Genomic DNA, 19,869 nt, shown 5'->3' with positions numbered 1-19,869 from the left:
TGGATTTAAAAGCGTTAGTTCTGCTAGAAATGAGAAATGCTTACAAATAGATCTGATCTTGAATGCTTTGCATTTATTAAGATTAGTAGACTTTTTTAAATACGTTAACGCAATTTTTGTTGAAAATTAGAGACGCCTACAGATGGGCACAACTACAGTACAGTACTAACTAATAACATATTAAAACATACTTAATTGACATACGTAATTAGGAAATGGAGATAAGGAATTGTTCGCAGGTTGACGTGAAAAGTTAGAGCTCCCTATTTTTTACTATAGTGGGATTTAGTCGTCTGTTCGTTCCCAAATTCTCATCATGTGTGCTCTACACATCATTTACGAACCATTCAACAATCTCCTCCTCTCAGAAAGCAGGACAGACAATGGGCAAGGAGTAGTGATGAAAAGGCACAGACATTTGCGGATCATCTTGTAAACGTTTTCCAGCCAATCAACTCAGGTAAAGAGGAAACTTTAGAAGCGGATGAAAATATCTTACAGCCGAATCAAGAAATAATGCGTGTCACAGTAGAAGAAGTGAAAAGAGAAATAAGAAATCTGAACAACAAAAAAACCCCTGGATTTGACATGATAACCGGCTCAGTCCTCAAACACCTACCAAGGAAAGCAATAGTGAACTTAACAAACATTTTGAATGCTTCTTTCAGACTAAAATTCGTACCAGGAATATGGAAAGTAGCAGAGGTTATAATGCTACTGAAGCCAGGTAAAGAGCCACATGAAGTATCATCATATAGGCCAATATCATTGTTACCGGTCCTATCCAAGTTGTTTGAAAGGATTTTACTTAGTAGGCTAAAACCAATAATTGAGAGACAGCACATAATTCCAAATCACCAATTTGGCTTCAGAGAGAAACACTCAACAATAGATCAAGTGCATCGGATTATAAATGTAATAGAGAAGTGCTTAGAAGAGAAAAAAGTCTGTTCAGCAGCTTTCCTTGAAATAGGGCAAGCTTTTGATAAAGTATGGCATGAAGGTCTCATTTTCAAGCTCAAAAAAGTGCTACCAAAGCAATATACAGATATATTACAATCGTATCTGACTGACAGATACTTTAGGGTCAGGCATGAAAGTTCATATTCTGATTTGAAGGAAATTAAAGCAGGAGTTCCTCAAGGCAGTGTTCTGGGACCAGTTCTTTACCTACTCTATACCAGCGATATTCCCAGCCTTGATGAGAATACTACAGCAACATTTGCAGACGACACAGCCATATTATCAGTAGACAGTAATATTCATATTGCAACAGAGAAACTACGGAGAACCATCAACAAAATTCAAGATTGGACTAGAAAGTGGAGAATGAAATTGAATGAAACAAAGTCGATTCACATCAATTTTACCAATAAGAAGGACCTGCCCATACCAATAACTATCAACAACCAAGTTGTACCATATGCTAATGATGCCAAGTATCTAGGTATGACCTTGGACGCAAAGCTTCGCTGGAAGGCCCATGTCAAGAAGAAGAGAGAAGAGCTTGGAATCAAATATAAGAAGCTGTATTGGCTGATTGGAAGAAACTCCATCCTTTCAATCCGAAACAAAGTACTTCTGTACAAACAGATATTAAAGCCATTATGGACGTATGGTATACAACTTTGGGGGTGTACCAAAGACAGCAACATCAATGTCATACAACGTTTTCAAAACAAAGTGCTAAGGAACATCGTGGATGCTCTTTGGTATGTCAGGAACAGCGATCTTCATAGAGACCTGCACGTCGACCTGATATCCACCGAGATCCAGAGGCATGCGGAGAGGCACGAGTGGCGACTGCACCAACATGACAACGTCGAGGCGATCCAGCTGCTAGACAATGGAGGGTTGGTGCGGAGGCTCAAAAGGAGGAAACAGTTTGAACTAGTGCAGTGCTTGTTCAAGTAGTGTCCAGTGAAAGAGCAGAGCAGTGATTGAGTGAATCTAGCTTCTATAGTGCAGTCAATAAGTGTACATATTAATTAAACAATAGCAGTAAGAGTTCCTAATGAGAAATTCACTGTTCAATTTTTCAAGTAGTAATTTAGGATAGAAAAAATTAGCTCATTAGTCTTTAGACTAGATGGCTATAGTATTGACCAATAGAAAAAAAAAACAAAAAAAAACGTGTGCTCTACACATCATTACATCAGTTCGTGAAATTTCAAATTTTAAATTTCAAGCTCGCATGGTTCTTCAAAGTTTAAAAGGTGAAATAGTTATGGTTATGTCGCCACCAGCACTTCGTTCGAAAAAGATAAGGCTGTATCATCACCTGCCCAGCAGCGTAATCATACCAAACAACAGAGAGGGCAGACCAGCCGGCCTCCCTCCTCTTCGTCTTGCTCGTCGACTGCTGACGCCGGCTCTGTTGCCATGGCGACGCAAAACCAAGCTACCAAAGCTCTCGAAGCACTTCTACGCAGCGACGATTTTTACGATCGTTTCGCTGCAAGAATCGAGGATCGGCTCCGCGACAACCTATGTGAGACGGTCGGCGCTGCGTTGGAGACCAGGCTTTAGGATACTGTCAAGACAATCAACGATCTGTCGCAGGAGAATGCAGCACTGAAGAAACAAGTGAAGCAGCTACAACAATTTGACAGTCGTTTGGATGGCCTGGCCCAGTACCAGCGGCGCAACAACGTGCGGCTGTCTGGCGTGCCGGAGTTGGACGGCGACGACGGAGGTGGTCTGGACGGACATGGTCTGGCGGCCATGTCGGACCTGCTCAATGCTAAGCTCGGCTTGGAGATCCGGCCAAACCATATTGACCGGAGCCATCGTGTCGGACGAGAGCGAGGGCGGGGGCGCCGCCTCGACAAGTGCTGATCAAATTTATCAGCTATCAGCGACGCAGCGATGTCATCTCAGCCAGCTACAAATTGAAGAATACCGACCTTTCAATCCACGAAGACCTCACTAAACCACGACATCTATTTTTAAGGCAGATTACTGACGAAGTTTGTTACAGGAATGTGTGGTCTCGCGACGGTAAAGTTATATGGAAGAGGGACGGCAGAATTTTCACGCATTCTTTCAATCAAAGTGATGTGATGCAACCAGAAGACTCTTAGTAAAAGTATGTGGATGCATGTAAACTGCTTGGTGAGTAGTTACATCTTTCAGTTGCTTGCTTTTATAAAGTAAATATTATCATTTCTACTGGCGCTATCAGTTGAACTTTTAATTTCTATATTTTATTTATTCATTTTTTCGCTTCAGCGTTGTTTAATTTTTAAGCTATTTATATATTTTTCTTCTTCTTTGATAATATCCTTTTGAGTATGCTTGCAGCATGAAGTTTTTATCATTATTAACATTCGGTAATTGAAATTATTATTTACTCCCAATTAGGGTTGATTTATGTTGTTTTCTCTCGTTGCAATAATTAATTATTTTTCATTTCATTCATTTGTATCTTAAATGTTAACTCTTGATTTTTGTACTTTCATATGAAATTAATGTAGAATCTATTCATGCATCTCGTGCCTATATCATCTTGTTTTTTCTCAGTTATCGATTATAAAATACTAGCAGGAACCCGTGCTTCGCAAGGATCTATTTTCAAATTTGATAATCTGAAAACTTGACATAATGAAATTTTGAAGAATTGAAAATAGGCCTATAACCATCCTTGGTTAATTATGAATCTAGTCTACATGCAAAATTTCAAGTTAATTAGTCCAGTAGTTCAGACGTGATGATGCGTCAAACATAATTTTCCTATCCCGTACGTGTATAAGCCAACTCTTTATTTTATTATGGATATGGTTAACGACTGCAAGAGATAGGAGTGTGGAACAGAATAGTTGTGAAACTATGATAGCGCCAGAAGTGTCTCAAACACAATAGTAGGTACTACATGTACTTTTCGAAAGTGATTTGAAAAAAAATGTTAAAACAACAGAACTGAAAGCTGTCAACCTTATCATTCTACCTCCATTTAGAGAGGCTTTTGTTTAAGCCGAATGAAATCTTCTATCTTCTATATATTATATATTTATAAAAATGAATGTCTGTTTGTGTGTTTGTTCCCTATGACTTGAAAAATGTTTGACATAACGGCATGAAACTTTGGGAATATGTTGTGTGAATATTGGGGATGGTTTCTGACCAGAAATTTTAATAGGGTGGCTAATAATGATTATTTATTAATCCATTTTTCACAGATCTATGTTTTCGAAATTGTCGGCCTAGCGGCTACCGAAGAACGGAAAGATGATCATGATTCAAGATCATATTAAGATAATATGATTTATCATCTAAAGTTACCAGCTGTAATAAACACGTCACCCTATGATAAATTGTGTAGGCTACTGGTATTACAACGGTAGTTTGGAGTTGAAGTGTAGTTGATTGGTACCAGCTGTAGATAATGATTCCTTAGAAGACCTATACAAATAATAACTCCCCTATCATTGAGTAACCGGGAAATGTTGGAGAAAAATTATTCACCTGATGGAGGAGAGATGTTCATATTGCATTCATTAATGCCAAAATAATTTCCATTTTTTTAAATTTAGCTTAGCTTATATTCATCCTAAAATGGAAGATGGAAAGAATATGTAATTCATCGTACATCGCATATTTCCTGGACCATCTATTCACAATCAACAACTATAAAAACATTAAATTCGTCTTTGAAACACTGATTTACCCTATCTTTTTTTTAATTCAACACTTTACTGTTAGATATTACTACCAATTAATTGATTGAGAAGAATATGTTTTGGGAATAATGAATGCTGCATGACTAAGCACATAGGAAGTCCGTATTCAGATGTAAATGAAAATATTGATTGTCAAATAAATTTCATGATTCACCAAATAAAGTAATTAGTGTGACATGAGATACATTGACTTTTTGGCGGTACGAAGTTTGCCAGGTAAGCTAGTTGTAAATAAAGCTTTATTATTAATAGTCGACGCTGAAAAAAGACAGGCTCAATCACCAGAAATACTATAAATTCTATGAAGGACCAGTAAGCCAATAATTTTGAGTAGTTCAATCACTTCCATTATGGACACTGGATACATTATGGATAATCAATACATATGAAATTTATTAGCTACAAAATGAAAAACTTCTATTGAAGTGACCCCGACTACTACAATATGAATAACCATTTAGATCAAATATAAGAAATTACTCACATCTCTCATCAACTCGTACTTTTTGTTCACAAAATATTAACACAAAAATATAAGTTATATTGAATGAACTCACGGCTAATAGTACTCAAGTTTGTCTTTTTCTGGCCGTGCTACAAATAAATATGTAGGTTTATGTTTGACATTTTTTTTTTTTGTAATCTTGTTGTCTATTAAGAAATTTTTCAATGTTTTTTTTGTTTGCAATAAAATTTAAATTATCAACAAACTCCTAACCAAAGAAAATCTCTGTGCTCAGTTCTAATCGGAATGTGAGACTCCATATACAGCTGATAGAAGGCCAAGCATAAGCATACAATAATGGAACAAACACGTGGCAATAAGCTCGCGCTTTCGATCCACAGAAAATTAAATTCGATCAGCTGATTGATAAAATTATTTTAAGATTCCCAATGATTACAACATATGTTAGAATATCATTTGTCAATTATATCAGTTCCATATGGCATTCACCTTACCATGTTCATAACCTTACTTAATAGGATCCTTTTTCATCCTTTGAAACCCTTAGAGGCAAAATATCTCAAAATCCGTTCTTAGTGCGCGTCTAGCATGTTTGAAGAATATTTGTGCAAAGTTTCAAGTCTGTAGGACAATTAGTTTGAGCTGTAGTGTGATTTTACATAAACATTTTCGAAAAATTCCCTCTCCTGGACCCCCCTGTGCTCCTGATCGAAATTTTTCTGCATAGATCTAATTTTTCTTCGTAGCTGAACAAAAAAGTTCCTCATGACTTTGCTGTGCAATGAGCGGTTAAAAAGTACAAAATTTTGGGGGGGCCCCAGCTCCCTCAGGGGGGCAAATTTCTGAAAATCCTTTCTTAGTGGATGTTTTCAGGCTACCATAAACAATCGTGCAAAATTTCAAGTTTTTAGGCTCAGTAGTTTGGGCTGTGGTGTGATTTCAGTCTGTCGGGGCTTAGCCTTTTATAAGTATAGAGAAGAAGAAGAAGAGATTAGAGCTTGATAAGAACAGAGGCTGTTCCCTTGTTTTCTCACGATATACTTTTTATGGGGGCTCTGCTTTTTGTTAAATGTTATTAAGAGGTATTAACTAGATATTATATGCATTAACTATAGATTCAGTTTATATTAAATATAATACAGTATTTTTCCAATGTAAAGATATTCTAACTTAGCATCTCCTTATCTCTATTATTGTTTTGTTTTTTCCTTTATTTAACTTTTTTATCAATGACTTTAAAATAGTCACTTTAACCAGCCTATCCAATTCTATTTTTTTCATTACTATTGATTAACCAATAAATAGTTGGATCAATTATATTGGGTTCTCAATAATATATAATTATTTATTTAAAAATAAACTTTTGCATTCAGTGGTTGCTGCTTATATTACATTAGAATATTTTTGTTGAAGTACATAGAGGGTAGCCAATTTATAACTTGCTGTGGGACTTTTCAATCCTTTCCATCTTAATCTTAGTAGACTGATCACCAGTATCCAAATTTAACTCAACTATCTCTTAATTAAAATACATACTATCCCAGTTTCTATTTCCATTCAATATATTTTCTTGAAGATATAAATTCCAACAAATATGTCAGACTTCATTAATGAGCTGACATCAGCTTTTGATGATCACTCAAACCTACTTAAATTATGTCATATCAACGCCCAATCCCTGCCAGCTCATTTTGACGAGTTCAGGTTAATATTCTCTACGGTCTCGGTGGATGTTATTGCTATTAGTGAGACATTCTTGAAACCCAGCCTCTCTACAGAATACTTCATTGGCGGATCCAGGATAGGCCAAAGGGGGGCTAGGCGTTGGGGGGGGGGGGGGGAGTTGAAAGCACCGGGGGGTATGGAATACCCCCCAGCATGGCGGGGGGTACGGAGAATTGTCAAAATTCAAGTGTAAAATGACACACTTTTAGGCCGTTTTTAACTCTTTATTGACCAGAGTTTAGAGGCAAAAGACCATGGTGTGAAACCATCAAGAATATTGACTAAAAATAAAAGGATTTTGAAGCCATGTGAATGTTTTTGCTTTAAAATATCATATCTGACCCTTTCACCATAAGAATTTGAATGTTGAAAGCTATTACCTTATTATTTCTAGTGTAAATTGGACACCTAAGGGGGGGGCTATAGCCCCCCATAGCCCCTCTTTGGATCCGCCACTGCAATACTTCAATGTTCCTGGCTATACCTTATTTAGAAATGACAGGATCGGCAAGGGTGTAGGAGGTGTTGCTGTATATATTCGGTCTCAATTTGCTGTCAAGGTAATTGCATCATCTCCTCAATGTATTCATGTTCACCCGAATTTCTCATGATTGAGGTCAATGTTGGACAAGATACTTTGCTGATTGTTGCTGTATATCGTCCGCTGAAGGCTGGTAGATTGTCTATTCTAGAGAATGCGATACTAGATGTAATGCACCAGTATCAGCACTATTGGTGATTTCAATGCTGATCAGATGAAAAATACCTTTGAGAGCAGACAAGTAGGAACACTCTTTGAGTCGTTGAATATGGAAATACTCAATAAAACTTCACCCACTTTTCACACTGACACTTGTCATTCCCTACTCGATCTTAAGGTGCATACAGACTTTCGTTCTGCTCCGCAACCGAACGTCACTCCAGCAGAGCGATTGATGATCGACCGGGGAGCAACAGTGGTTCGACCGGGGAACGCGAGAAGATCTAACATCTTCCGTAACGTTCATGATGGGTGCGTGGGCGGAGCGACTGTGGTTCAATGGAGGAACGAGGGCGGTACGAAGGCGGAGCGTGCTCGGTGCGGGTTGGAAGCGCGTATATGTGTACGCAGCTTTACTATTGTGAGTGATCCAGATTTTGCTATGGCTGATGGACAAATACCATTCTGTATGTCGGGTCATGATCTGATTATGTTATATATAGTCTTGAGCATGGAGTAAGATACACGCCGAAGATTAGGGACAGGAACCTAAAAAACATCGATTAAGATCGCTGTCTGGCTGATGCTGTGGAGAAGCCTTGGCATGATATTGTGAATATGAATAATATTGATGACAAGGTAGAGGCCTTTGATTCAATGATTTTTTCAATCTTCGACGAACATGCACCAGTACAGGATGTGAAGGTTCACCGCAGGCCATGTCCCTGGTTTAACAGAGAAATATCCCTTCTGAGACGAGAGAGAGATAAAGCTAGGCGTAACCATCTCAGGACTGGTTACAATGCAGACTTTGTGCGTTACAAAGCTTTGAGAAACAGGTTGAGATCTGTCTGTCGTAGAGCTAAGATTACTATGGTTAACTTTTTGAGGGAAGGCAGTCCACTTCAGAGCTGTGGAGGAACATTCGAAAAGTCGAGGTGATACCACCCAAGTCCAAGTCCATTGCTGTTAATGTTCCTCTGGAACAGCTTAATGAATTCTTCTACTCCATCTCCACCTTCTTCATTTGCTCACCATTCACTGAACTCAATCATGATTAATCAATTTAGTCACACACTTCCGCAGAAAAAAATTTTCTTCTCATATGTCTTTCCTGAGACAGTTTCCTCCGCTATTCTCTCAATTAAAGGTATTGATAATATACCTATTTCATTTTATAAGATTATTTTACCAATTATAATTCCTGCTATCACTCATATATTCAATTTCTCTCTCAAAATGGGAGTTTTCCCCTCTCTTTGGAAGCAATAATTAATATGTCCAGTTCCAAAAAATAATAATCCTACTACTCAACAAGACTTCCGACCTATAAACATAGTTTGTAGTATTTCCAAGGCACTGGAGAGAATAGTGCACGACTAGTTGTCACTGTATCTGGAATCATTCAACTTCTTTGATGAAAATCAGTCTGGTTACCGCCCTTTTCACAGCACAACTACAGCACTATTGAAAATCACTGATGACATTCGAAATTCAATGGATCATCGTTCTTTCACTCTTCTTGTGTCATTTGATTTCACAAAAGCTTTCGATAATGTCTGTCATTCAATCTTACTGCTGTAACATCTTAAATCTGGGTAGATGAAAAGCCCTAACAGAAATAGTAATAGGTCTAAAAATAAAGTAATTGGCTAATATCGCCAAGCAGATAATAATCAAGATAAGATAGCATCAGCTTGTTCTGGCTAAATGGTACAAGAACTTAAAAAGGATTTGAAGGAAGTTTATTACTCATAAATAGATTATTCATAAAATATTTGAAGATTGAGGTTAGGTAGATGTATTCACAGATCGGTGACCTAGAGATCGATCAAACCGAAGAACGTAGAATCTGACCAAAACCCCTTGGCAGAGCTTTATTGCATTCGGATGGTGTGCAATGTGAAAAAACACCCGTCCACGTGGCTAATTATTAGTAGCATGGAATTAATATTAATATATATAATATTAACTAGCATGCAAAGAGCATAAACATAAAACCAAATAAAAATAATTTAATGTATTCAGGAAATAAGAGTTACCAGGCGCATGAATACCTAATAAAATTTGCATGCACCAATAGTAAAACGGCAGTTAATGGGCGGCAACTGTAGGCCGATTCAAAAATATTTATATATATTTATATAATTGTAGTAGATTTCGTGTAAAAATTTGTGTAATCTATGTTATCAATATGGCTCGAATGCAAAGAAATTATTAATCATATAATCTAAGCAATATTTTGGCATTTTTTGTAAGATCTATTTGAATTTAATGGCGGAGGATTGAGATATTTAAATTTTATGCTAATTGGAAAGTCGGAAAGAGGATCTGTAAAACTTGAAAAGGAAGAACCAGCACTCGCCAGCCAGATGCCACCATAAGAGGACCCCAAATATTTTAGAGCGAAGTACCTTATTAATAATTTTGTAAAAGTTAAAGTTAAAGTAAATTATTAAATTTCTTAAAAGACTTCGTGATGCTATTGTGAAGCAGAAGTCATTTTTCATTTTTATTAAATTTATAACCCCTTGGAGGAGACGATTCCGGCTACCATATTCCCGGACCACATGGAGTTGGATCGACATCGGCGGCTTACAAGAAGATTTTCGACACGTGAGTGATTTAAATTTGAATTTAGTGATGGGCGCCCTAGTGCTTCGAAATAATCTGATGATCAAAGCTAGCTCGCCGAAAGGGTTATTATAAATTAAGAAATTAATAAGAGTAATACTTGCGCAAGTAAAAATTAGTATTAAAGGTATTTAATTGAAAGAAAAATATAGATCAATATTTTAGAAATTTCTATTTAATCAAAGAAGTACGAATCTAGGCTATCAAACGTATGCATACAATATTTAATTTTTGCAATACAATTTGCGATAATTTATCATAGTTCTAATTCACTAGATGAATGGCTCTACCTATTCCGTCAGGTGCCGAATCTTGCACCCTGAGATAAAAATATATATTCGATACAAATAAATCTACTAAATACTAGAGATTTTAATATATAGATATATTTGGATTATTAGTGGCTAATTTATCAAGCTGATCTTAGAGCACATATTTTTGATTGAATTATCCAAGCCGACAAGTATTAGCAAGTACATGTCACAGCTACATGCCAAAGAATGCATATGATTTCAAGATAAAGGCACATGGTAATGATTCGTGCCACAAATCTAGAATATAAAGTTAGCCTGTGATATTTTTATTGATTTCAAATATTGTTCTATTTTTTATATTATATTTTTTATCGCTCTATATATATTTTTTGCCTCGATTGATCTTTGCATTATTTGTGTAATATATGTGTGAAATTTTCATGGTGTGCAATTTATTTTATATTCCTCATCTCTATAGTATAAGTATCATATATATATATATATATTTATTATTTATTGAATTACAAGAGTTATTGGAGAAGCCCATATCTAGGCCTATCAAGATTTTTTAAGACTGAATACTATTAGAAAACCACGCCCTAATTATATTAAATCTCATGCTTTACCGACTGATGCCAAGCAGGAGGCTAATCGTTATTTTATATAAAGAATAACGTGACACAAAGACATGTCGTACCAACGTGGGACTGATGATGAGAGCCAAGCTCATTGAATAATTATTTGAAATTAAGTCAATAACCATATTGAAAATTATAGATAACTTATACGAGTTGTGAGGAAAACTGGCGAAGGAAAATTTGTATTACTTTTTGGGGAATCAATAGCTTTAAATAAAGAGAAATTATATGTTTTAAAGAAAATTTTATATTATTAGTACTGTAGAAAATATATTTTATAGAGAGAGCTATTATATTTTATGGGCCTAAACTGCTAGTCAGAAATCAATGAATAGTATTATTATATTATAAGAGCTTAAGTAATAAATAGGTTACCTGGCTTGTAATGTCCATAGGCCTATCCTCATTTGTGTCCTTATTAATGCCTTGTTGGCCAAAACTTTCACTTTTTTAACAAACACTTGACACTTAATCCATTTTTAAAATATGAGTCTCTTTTCGTCCACGCAAAGTAAGGTAGCAGACACACTGCAGACGGCGATAGTAGCGGAGATCGACGCTGAGGGGGGCGCGATGGAGTCCAACGCCCAGATCTCTTCAATCACCGCCAAGAATCCTGTGAACAGTAATAAACCGTTAAATGTCTCCCAAGAAGCAATAAGAAGGGTTATAGTAGAGGGGATGATCAAGTCATTTTCTAATAGTTTAGAAAAAACAATGACCATGGTAATGAAGGACTTGAAGGCGGAAATGAAGGAAATGCGGGAATCATTGAAGGATACATCGGTAAGAACGGGTAAGGAAACTGCGGACACAATATCAGCATCTACCGCTGAAAATCAAGAACTAATTACAACCGATTTAACAGCAAAAATAGATACTGTCACTTGTGAGTTAAACGAAAGAATAGATAACCTACCAGCACAAATACTTTGCAAATTCATGAAATAGCTCACCCAAATTCTGATATAAATCAAACATAGTACAACTTGAAAGTCAAATACATCAATTTCCGCACGAGAATATAGAGCCTATTCCCATAGCAACGTTTGATTCACTACACAGTTTCAATGAATTAGGCCGTTTTGACAATACAGACCGCTATCTCCAACCTAAAGAATTTATAGATCAGATAAAACTAGTTCAATCATTAACACCCACCTCTTGGAATTTTTGGCGTCTTCGTTTGACTAGTTTATTGATTGGCGAACCCCTGATGTTCTTTCGGAGTAGAGTCCATGAATTTACATCATTGGATGAGTTTGTAGCTGTCTTCCTGGAACAGTATTGGAGCAGAAGTAAACAGTTGGACGTGCTAGCGGACATTATATCATGCGATTTCAACCCTAACTTAGACGGTGCATGTACCACTTTCGTCACTGCCCTACAGTTTAAAAATTCTCAATTGAGCGAGCCCATTAATGAATCGGCATTAGCAAGTATTATTTAAAGAAGCTACCGTATCAAGTTAGAATGGCACTCGCCACACAACCCATTACTGATTGCAAGCAGCTGATAAATCATTTATATGGCATACAGTCTGTGATGGCAATATCAAACCACCGTTCAGACCAAAGATACACACGGAATCAACACAACTCAAAAAGTAATCAGTATACCAGCCAAAATTATGAACCGGTATCATATGATCACTCTCGATCTACTCCTCAATTTAAACGCTGCTATGATCATAATCAAAATAATTGGAATAATAGAAGTTTTCAAAATCGTCAAACAAACCATTATCCACAGCAAACCTATCAAAGAAATTATTATTATGGCCGTGATCGATTTAACACAAATAATGATTACACTCAGAATAATTATAATAGAAATTATAAACCGCCACCTCATCAAATTAGTACAAATTATACATTAGCGCATGCCACAGGATCAAATCAACAAAAAACCCGGAACCCAGCACCCAACGACCCGCCACCAGATATACAGAAAACTACAGCTAATAAACCAGGACTATATGATACCCCGATATAACAAGCACAAGCTCAAATGAAACAAACCAAGAAAATCAAGATATTTCAACATCATACACCACCATAGAAATGATTTACCGAAAATATTATTAGAAGAACCAAAGCCAATACAAGACAGCCTACCACAAAAAACCGCCGCCAAACATGCAATTAAAGCCAGCCGCAAGCAACAACCCATTTTAAGTATATTGTTTCCCGCCGAAGACCCATCACCGCAGGAAGAGCAGCCCGCACATCAAGAGACCGCCACCATGTATCTGCACACCACACCCGCGCATCATTGACCCCACAGCAGACCAAGGACCAGGACCAAGAGGATGACACCGGAGGACGGACTACCAGACAAGAGGGGCGACCATCGCAAGGCTCGGAGACGGAAGCGCCCGAGGACACCCGACCGGTATCAGGACGAGGAGGACAACATACAGACCAAGAAGAGCACCACCGTAAGGCCCGGAGACGGAGGCGCCGAGGACACCCGACCGGCATCAGGACGAGGAGGACGGACTACATGACCGAAGGAACATGCATCGCAAGGCCCGGAGGCGGAAGAAGCGACGAAGGAGGAACCGCGCGCGCGCATACCGGCCGCATGCACGCTTCAAGAGGCCAGGAGGGGATAACCGGCACCAAGGAGGACAGGAAGAGATTGCCGACGTCATGCATCCGCGGCACATACGTTTTAAGAGAGCAATCAACGATGTGACCGGAATAATGGGCCAACGAAATGGGATAAAAACAGAGCTACTAAAAGGAATATTACGGAATCATGCATGGGCAACAAGGAAATGGAAGATGGATTAAGAAGAATGGAAAGTGGTTAATAAGAGTGGAAGAAATAAGGAATTATATTAATAAAATGGAAGTACCGGGTATTATATGTGGAGAGATTATATTATTAAAGAATAATTAGTGTTTGATTTATGTATTGTGTGGATTACCATGGCTGTGATAATATGAAAAGTGATGCTATAATTAAGACCATGTTATTGTTGAAAGAATTTATTAGTGTTGATTGGAAGTGTTATATTATTGAATTGTTTATTATGATGATGAAGCCTAATAATGAATTTAAGTGGAAAGTATCGGATGAAGTTGATTGGAAGCTTTATATTATAAAGTCGTTTATTGGTGTAACTAGAATTATAAAAAATGCCACTAAAATGAAAATATTGGACTCAACGGAATAAATAGAAATCATAAGGAAGAAAACAGAACCAGATCAAGGAATTGTTTTAAAAGATACACCAGATACAAGGGCTTTAAATTCATGAAGAAAAAATTATCAATAGGACAGCCTCACAAATCAACAGCAGATAACCTAGCCAGCCTACAACAGCTACAAGCAGAAAACCAAAAGATACGGGAAAACCACAACAATTCTACATGAAATATCATCAAATTTCAAATAATATGATAAGAAGTCAAAGGAAAACAACACTATCAAGCCAATTACTAACCTTCCTTAATAAATTTAATATTGGTATAGGACCTCGTGGCAACAATCCAATGTTTTAATTCCTTCCAGCCGTTAGAAGCCTGCAATAAGGAAAAGAACAATTTTTAAATATGTAATTAAATTATATACATCAGATAAAAAAGGACACAAGCGGGGATAATAAAATTAAAATTTGTTAATTACCTTTTTAAGAGAAAAAATTGAGCAGTTAGGTTAGTTATGAAAGTCGATAGCAAATTCTGATGTAACATGTAACACTATGAATGTAGAACAGCGAACAGCTGACCAAAGCCACCCAAATCAAATGAATGTAATATCTGTTGAACATATGTTTATAAAAAGAAGTACTGTACCCAAAGAGTTATTTATTATTGTTATTTATTATATTTATTAATGTCGATATATTTATTTATATGTTTTTATATTTATTACTTTTAATTATGCCACGTTTGTTACCTGAAAAGATTAAAGTGAATACCAGTTACCAAAACCAAAGAGCCATTAGCAAAAGAAAGTATTGTACCTGATGTATAGAAAATTATTTATATTAAGACCTAAGAAATACTATAAGATATAAGCCCAGAAGTTTATGAATCGAAATTATTGTCTAAAAGGAATCATTTATGAGAATTATGAAATGTGTGTAGTTAAGTTGGCAGCCCTGCAAGCGGCGAATTCAAAAATTACTGTGTTGTAAATGGTGTCAGGAGGAGTACGTTTAGAAGTTTATATTTATGATATTTTTATGTGTGTTGAGGAGGAGAATTTGTTATTGTTTTTGATAAAGGTATAAGGAGATGCAGCAAATATGACTGCGAAATGTGATAGAAGTAGGAGAGTATAATTTATAAATAAAGTATAGTGTATATCAATGTATTGAAGGGTGGGTTTTCATTAAAAACATTGTGATTCTCAAATATTTTGAATTCAAACCCAGGGGCGCGTGTAACATATTAAATCTGGGTAGATGAAAAGCCCTAACAGAAATAGTAATAGGTCTAAAAATAAAGTAATTGGCTAATATCGCCAAGCAGATAATAATCAAGATAAGATAGCATCAGCTTGTTCTGGCTAAATGGTACAAGAACTTAAAAGGATTTGAAGGAAGTTTATTACTCATAAATAGATTATTTATAAAATATTTGAAGATTGAGGTTAGGTAGATGTATTCACAGATCGGTGACCTAGAGATCGATCAAACCGAAGAACGTAGAATCTGACCAAAACCCCTTGGCAGAGCTTTATTGCATTCGGATGGTGTGCAATGTGAAAAAACACCCGTCCACGTGGCTAATTATTAGTAGCATGGAATTAATATTAATATATATAATATTAACTAGCATGCAAAGAGCATAAATAAAACCAAATAAAAATAATTTAATGTATTCAGGAAATAAGAGTTACCAGGCGCATGAATACCTAATAAAATTTGCATGCACCAATAGTAAAACGGCAGTTAATAGGCGGCAACTGTAGGCCGATTCAAAAATATTTATATATATTTATATAATTGTAGTAGATTTCGTGTAAAAATTTGTGTAATCTATGTTATCAATATGGCTCGAATGCAAAGAAATTATTAATCATATAATCTAAGCAATATTTTGGCATTTTTTGTAAGATCTATTTGAATTTAATGGCGGAGGATTGAGATATTTAAATTTTATGCTAATTTGAAAGTCGGAAAGAGGATCTGTAAAACTTGAGAAGGAAGAACCAGCACTCGCCAGCCAGATGCCACCATAAGAGGACCCCAAATATTTTAGAGCGAAGTACCTTATTAATAATTTTGTAAAAGTTAAAGTTAAAGTAAATTATTAAATTTCTTAAAAGACTTCGTGATGCTATTGTGAAGCAGAAGTCATTTTTCATTTTATTAAATTTATAACCCCTTGGAGGAGACGATTCCGGCTACCATATTCCCGGACCACATGGAGTTGGATCGACATCGGCGGCTTACAAGAAGATTTTCGACACGTGAGTGATTTAAATTTGAATTTAGTGATGGGCGCCCTAGTGCTTCGAAATAATCTGATGATCAAAGCTAGCTCGCCGAAAGGGTTATTATAAATTAAGAAATTAATAAGAGTAATACTTGCGCAAGTAAAAATTAGTATTAAAGGTATTTAATTGAAAGAAAAATATAGATCAATATTTCACACTGACACTTGTCATTCCCTACTCGATCTTAAGGTGCATACAGACTTTCGCTCTGCTCCGCAACCGAACGTCACTCCAGCAGAGCGATTGATGATCGACCGGGGAGCAACAGTGGTTCGACCGGGGAACGCGAGAAGATCTAACATCTTCCGTAACGTTCATGATGGGTGCGTGGGCGGAGCGACTGTGGTTCAATGGAGGAACGAGGGCGGTACGAAGGCGGAGCGTGCTCGGTGCGGGTTGGAAGCGCGTATATGTGTACGCAGCTTTACTATTGTGAGTGATCCAGATTTTGCTATGGCTGATGGACAAATACCATTCTGTATGTCGGGTCATGATCTGATTTATGTTATATATAGTCTTGAGCATGGAGTAAGATACACGCCGAAGATTAGGGACAGGAACCTAAAAAACATCGATTAAGATCGCTGTCTGGCTGATGCTGTGGAGAAGCCTTGGCATGATATTGTGAATATGAATAATATTGATGACAAGGTAGAGGCCTTTGATTCAATGATTTTTTCAATCTTCGACGAACATGCACCAGTACAGGATGTGAAGGTTCACCGCAGGCCATGTCCCTGGTTTAACAGAGAAATATCCCTTCTGAGACGAGAGAGAGATAAAGCTAGGCGTAACCATCTCAGGACTGGTTACAATGCAGACTTTGTGCGTTACAAAGCTTTGAGAAACAGGTTGAGATCTGTCTGTCGTAGAGCTAAGATTACTATGGTTAACTTTTTGAGGGAAGGCAGTCCACTTCAGAGCTGTGGAGGAACATTCGAAAAGTCGAGGTGATACCACCCAAGTCCAAGTCCATTGCTGTTAATGTTCCTCTGGAACAGCTTAATGAATTCTTCTACTCCATCTCCACCTTCTTCATTTGCTCACCATTCACTGAACTCAATCATGATTAATCAATTTAGTCACACACTTCCGCAGAAAAAAATTTTCTTCTCATATGTCTTTCCTGAGACAGTTTCCTCCGCTATTCTCTCAATGAAAGGTATTGATAATATACCTATTTCATTTTATAAGATTATTTTACCAATTATAATTCCTGCTATCACTCATATATTCAATTTCTCTCTCCAAATGGGAGTTTTCCCCTCTCTTTGGAAGCAATAATTAATATGTCCAGTTCCAAAAAATAATAATCCTACTACTCAACAAGACTTCCGACCTATAAACATAGTTTGTAGTATTTCCAAGGCACTGGAGAGAATAGTGCACGACTAGTTGTCACTGTATCTGGAATCATTCAACTTCTTTGATGAAAATCAGTCTGGTTACCGCCCTTTTCACAGCACAACTACAGCACTATTGAAAATCACTGATGAAATTCGAAATTCAATGGATCATCGTTCTTTCACTCTTCTTGTGTCATTTGATTTCACAAAAGCTTTCGATAATGTCTGTCATTCAATCTTACTGCATAAACTCTTTTTTCAGTGTGGTCTGTCATCTTCTTGTGTTTCCTGGTTCAAGTCCTACCTTACTGATAGGTACCAGTGTGTCAGAGTGGCTGAGGAGAAAATGTCCAGGTGGCTGCCAGTTGTTGCAGGGGTCCCACAGGGCACTATCCTTGGCCCTCTCCTCTTCTCTATCTATGTAAATAACCTTCCTCTGATTTTTCTTATCATATTTATGCTGATGATCTTGTTTGCAACAGTCGCTTTCCTTCTGGTCACTCTTCTCATGCTGATGATGCTGTAGCTGCCATGAATGTTAATATAGCATCTTTGATTGCATGGGCAAAGGCGCTTTGCTTGAGTCTCAATTCCAGGAAATTGAAAAAGTATAATCGTTGCTTATGGCAGACTGTACAATCAATTGAACTTCAATGCAGGGTCGAAAGTAATGCTAGATGGCCATGCACTTCAGTATGAGGAATGTATCAAGGTTCTGGGAGTTTCCATAGATAAGAATCTTAATTGGACCTATCATATCAACACCTTATCAAGGAGCATTTTCGCAACAATGCATCAATTCAAGAGATTGAGGAAGTTTCTCCCAACCAACCTTCGTGTTACGCTCGTTCAAAGTCTTGTCCTGCCCATTGTGGACTATGGCGGTATGGTGTACAATGACATGACTGGGGAGCTTAATATGAAATTGCAGCGTGCATTGAAATATGCAGTTAGGTTCATATATTATGATGCAAGAAGGGATGACCATATCACACCTTTTATAGGAGACTGCAATGGCTCAAACTGAAGGACTGGAGACAGTATTCATATTATGTCTTGCATATCACCTAGTTGTCGAGAGTAAGGGTCCGCATTATCTGAAAGAGAGATTCACCCCTCTTGCGCACATCCACCACAGAAACAAACGGCAGCACCAGTATTTCCTACAAATTCCACTCCACCGCACTGTTATGTACAACTCATCTTTTACTGTAGTAGCGTCCCGACTGTGGAACTATCTATCACCAACAATTTAACAATTCTATTTGTTTAAATCGAGGCTTCTGTCATCATTAATAAATGATACCTTAGCATAAGGTCATTATGATTGGGTGCATTCATGCTCTCATTTCATTGCTCCTACTCCATGCACAGTTTCATAATAACTTCTCTTCTTTTTATTAAAAGTCATGCACAGTTTCATAATAACTTCTATTCTTTTTTATTAAGAGTCTGATCACAATGTTTTGTAATAGGACCACCTTCATAGATTATTTCTTACCTATTCCATCTACCCTCTATTGTATTGTTTAATGAAGTTTAATATTTCATGTTGTACTTTCATGATAAGTTTCATTCCACATGGATGCAAATAACAACTTTTCTTTCCTCCAGTATTGCTAATGTGATCTAGTATAATGTTGATGGCTTAATATATACTATATTATTTTCTTTGATATTTGTAATTGATCAATACTGAGGCAGAACTGTTAAATAATTATTTATCTCTCAAGTTTTATTTAATTTTATTGTAAATTTTTGTAAATGTTACCATAGGCAGCCTTGTAACAATTATCAATAAATATATATCTCATCTTATCTTAATTAGATCAATTATATAATTACAGTCTATTTCAAGATTGGTCAGATTTCATAAATGTACATGCATAATCAATTTGATATTGAAATTCAGCGACTGTAACGTTCAGGATTTTATTAATTATGATTTTTCAAGTTTATGATTTCAGTTA

At 36.7% G+C, this 19,869-nt stretch overlaps 2 protein-coding genes across 2 annotated transcripts in view; one reads left to right on the top strand and one right to left on the bottom strand.

Moving 5' to 3' along the window:
* LOC111052224 (enoyl-CoA delta isomerase 2) overlaps window positions 1–19,869 on the bottom strand; it is a 34,791-nt gene that overhangs the window by 8,019 nt on the left and 6,903 nt on the right. The gene's annotated exons all lie outside the window — the stretch shown is intronic.
* LOC120351397 lies at window positions 1,385–2,680 on the top strand. The gene is made up of 2 exons (XM_039428500.1): window positions 1,385–1,439; window positions 2,085–2,680. Exon 2 carries the CDS (start codon window positions 2,090–2,092, stop codon window positions 2,576–2,578), a length of 489 nt encoding a protein of 162 aa, XP_039284434.1. The 5' UTR covers window positions 1,385–1,439; window positions 2,085–2,089; the 3' UTR covers window positions 2,579–2,680.

Source organism: Nilaparvata lugens, chromosome 5 (genome assembly GCF_014356525.2).
Source record: "Nilaparvata lugens isolate BPH chromosome 5, ASM1435652v1, whole genome shotgun sequence".
Classification (NCBI taxonomy): Eukaryota; Metazoa; Arthropoda; class Insecta; order Hemiptera; family Delphacidae; genus Nilaparvata; species Nilaparvata lugens.
The sequence above is the reverse complement of the archived record's forward strand: the minus strand, read 5'-3'. Positions and strand labels throughout refer to the sequence as shown.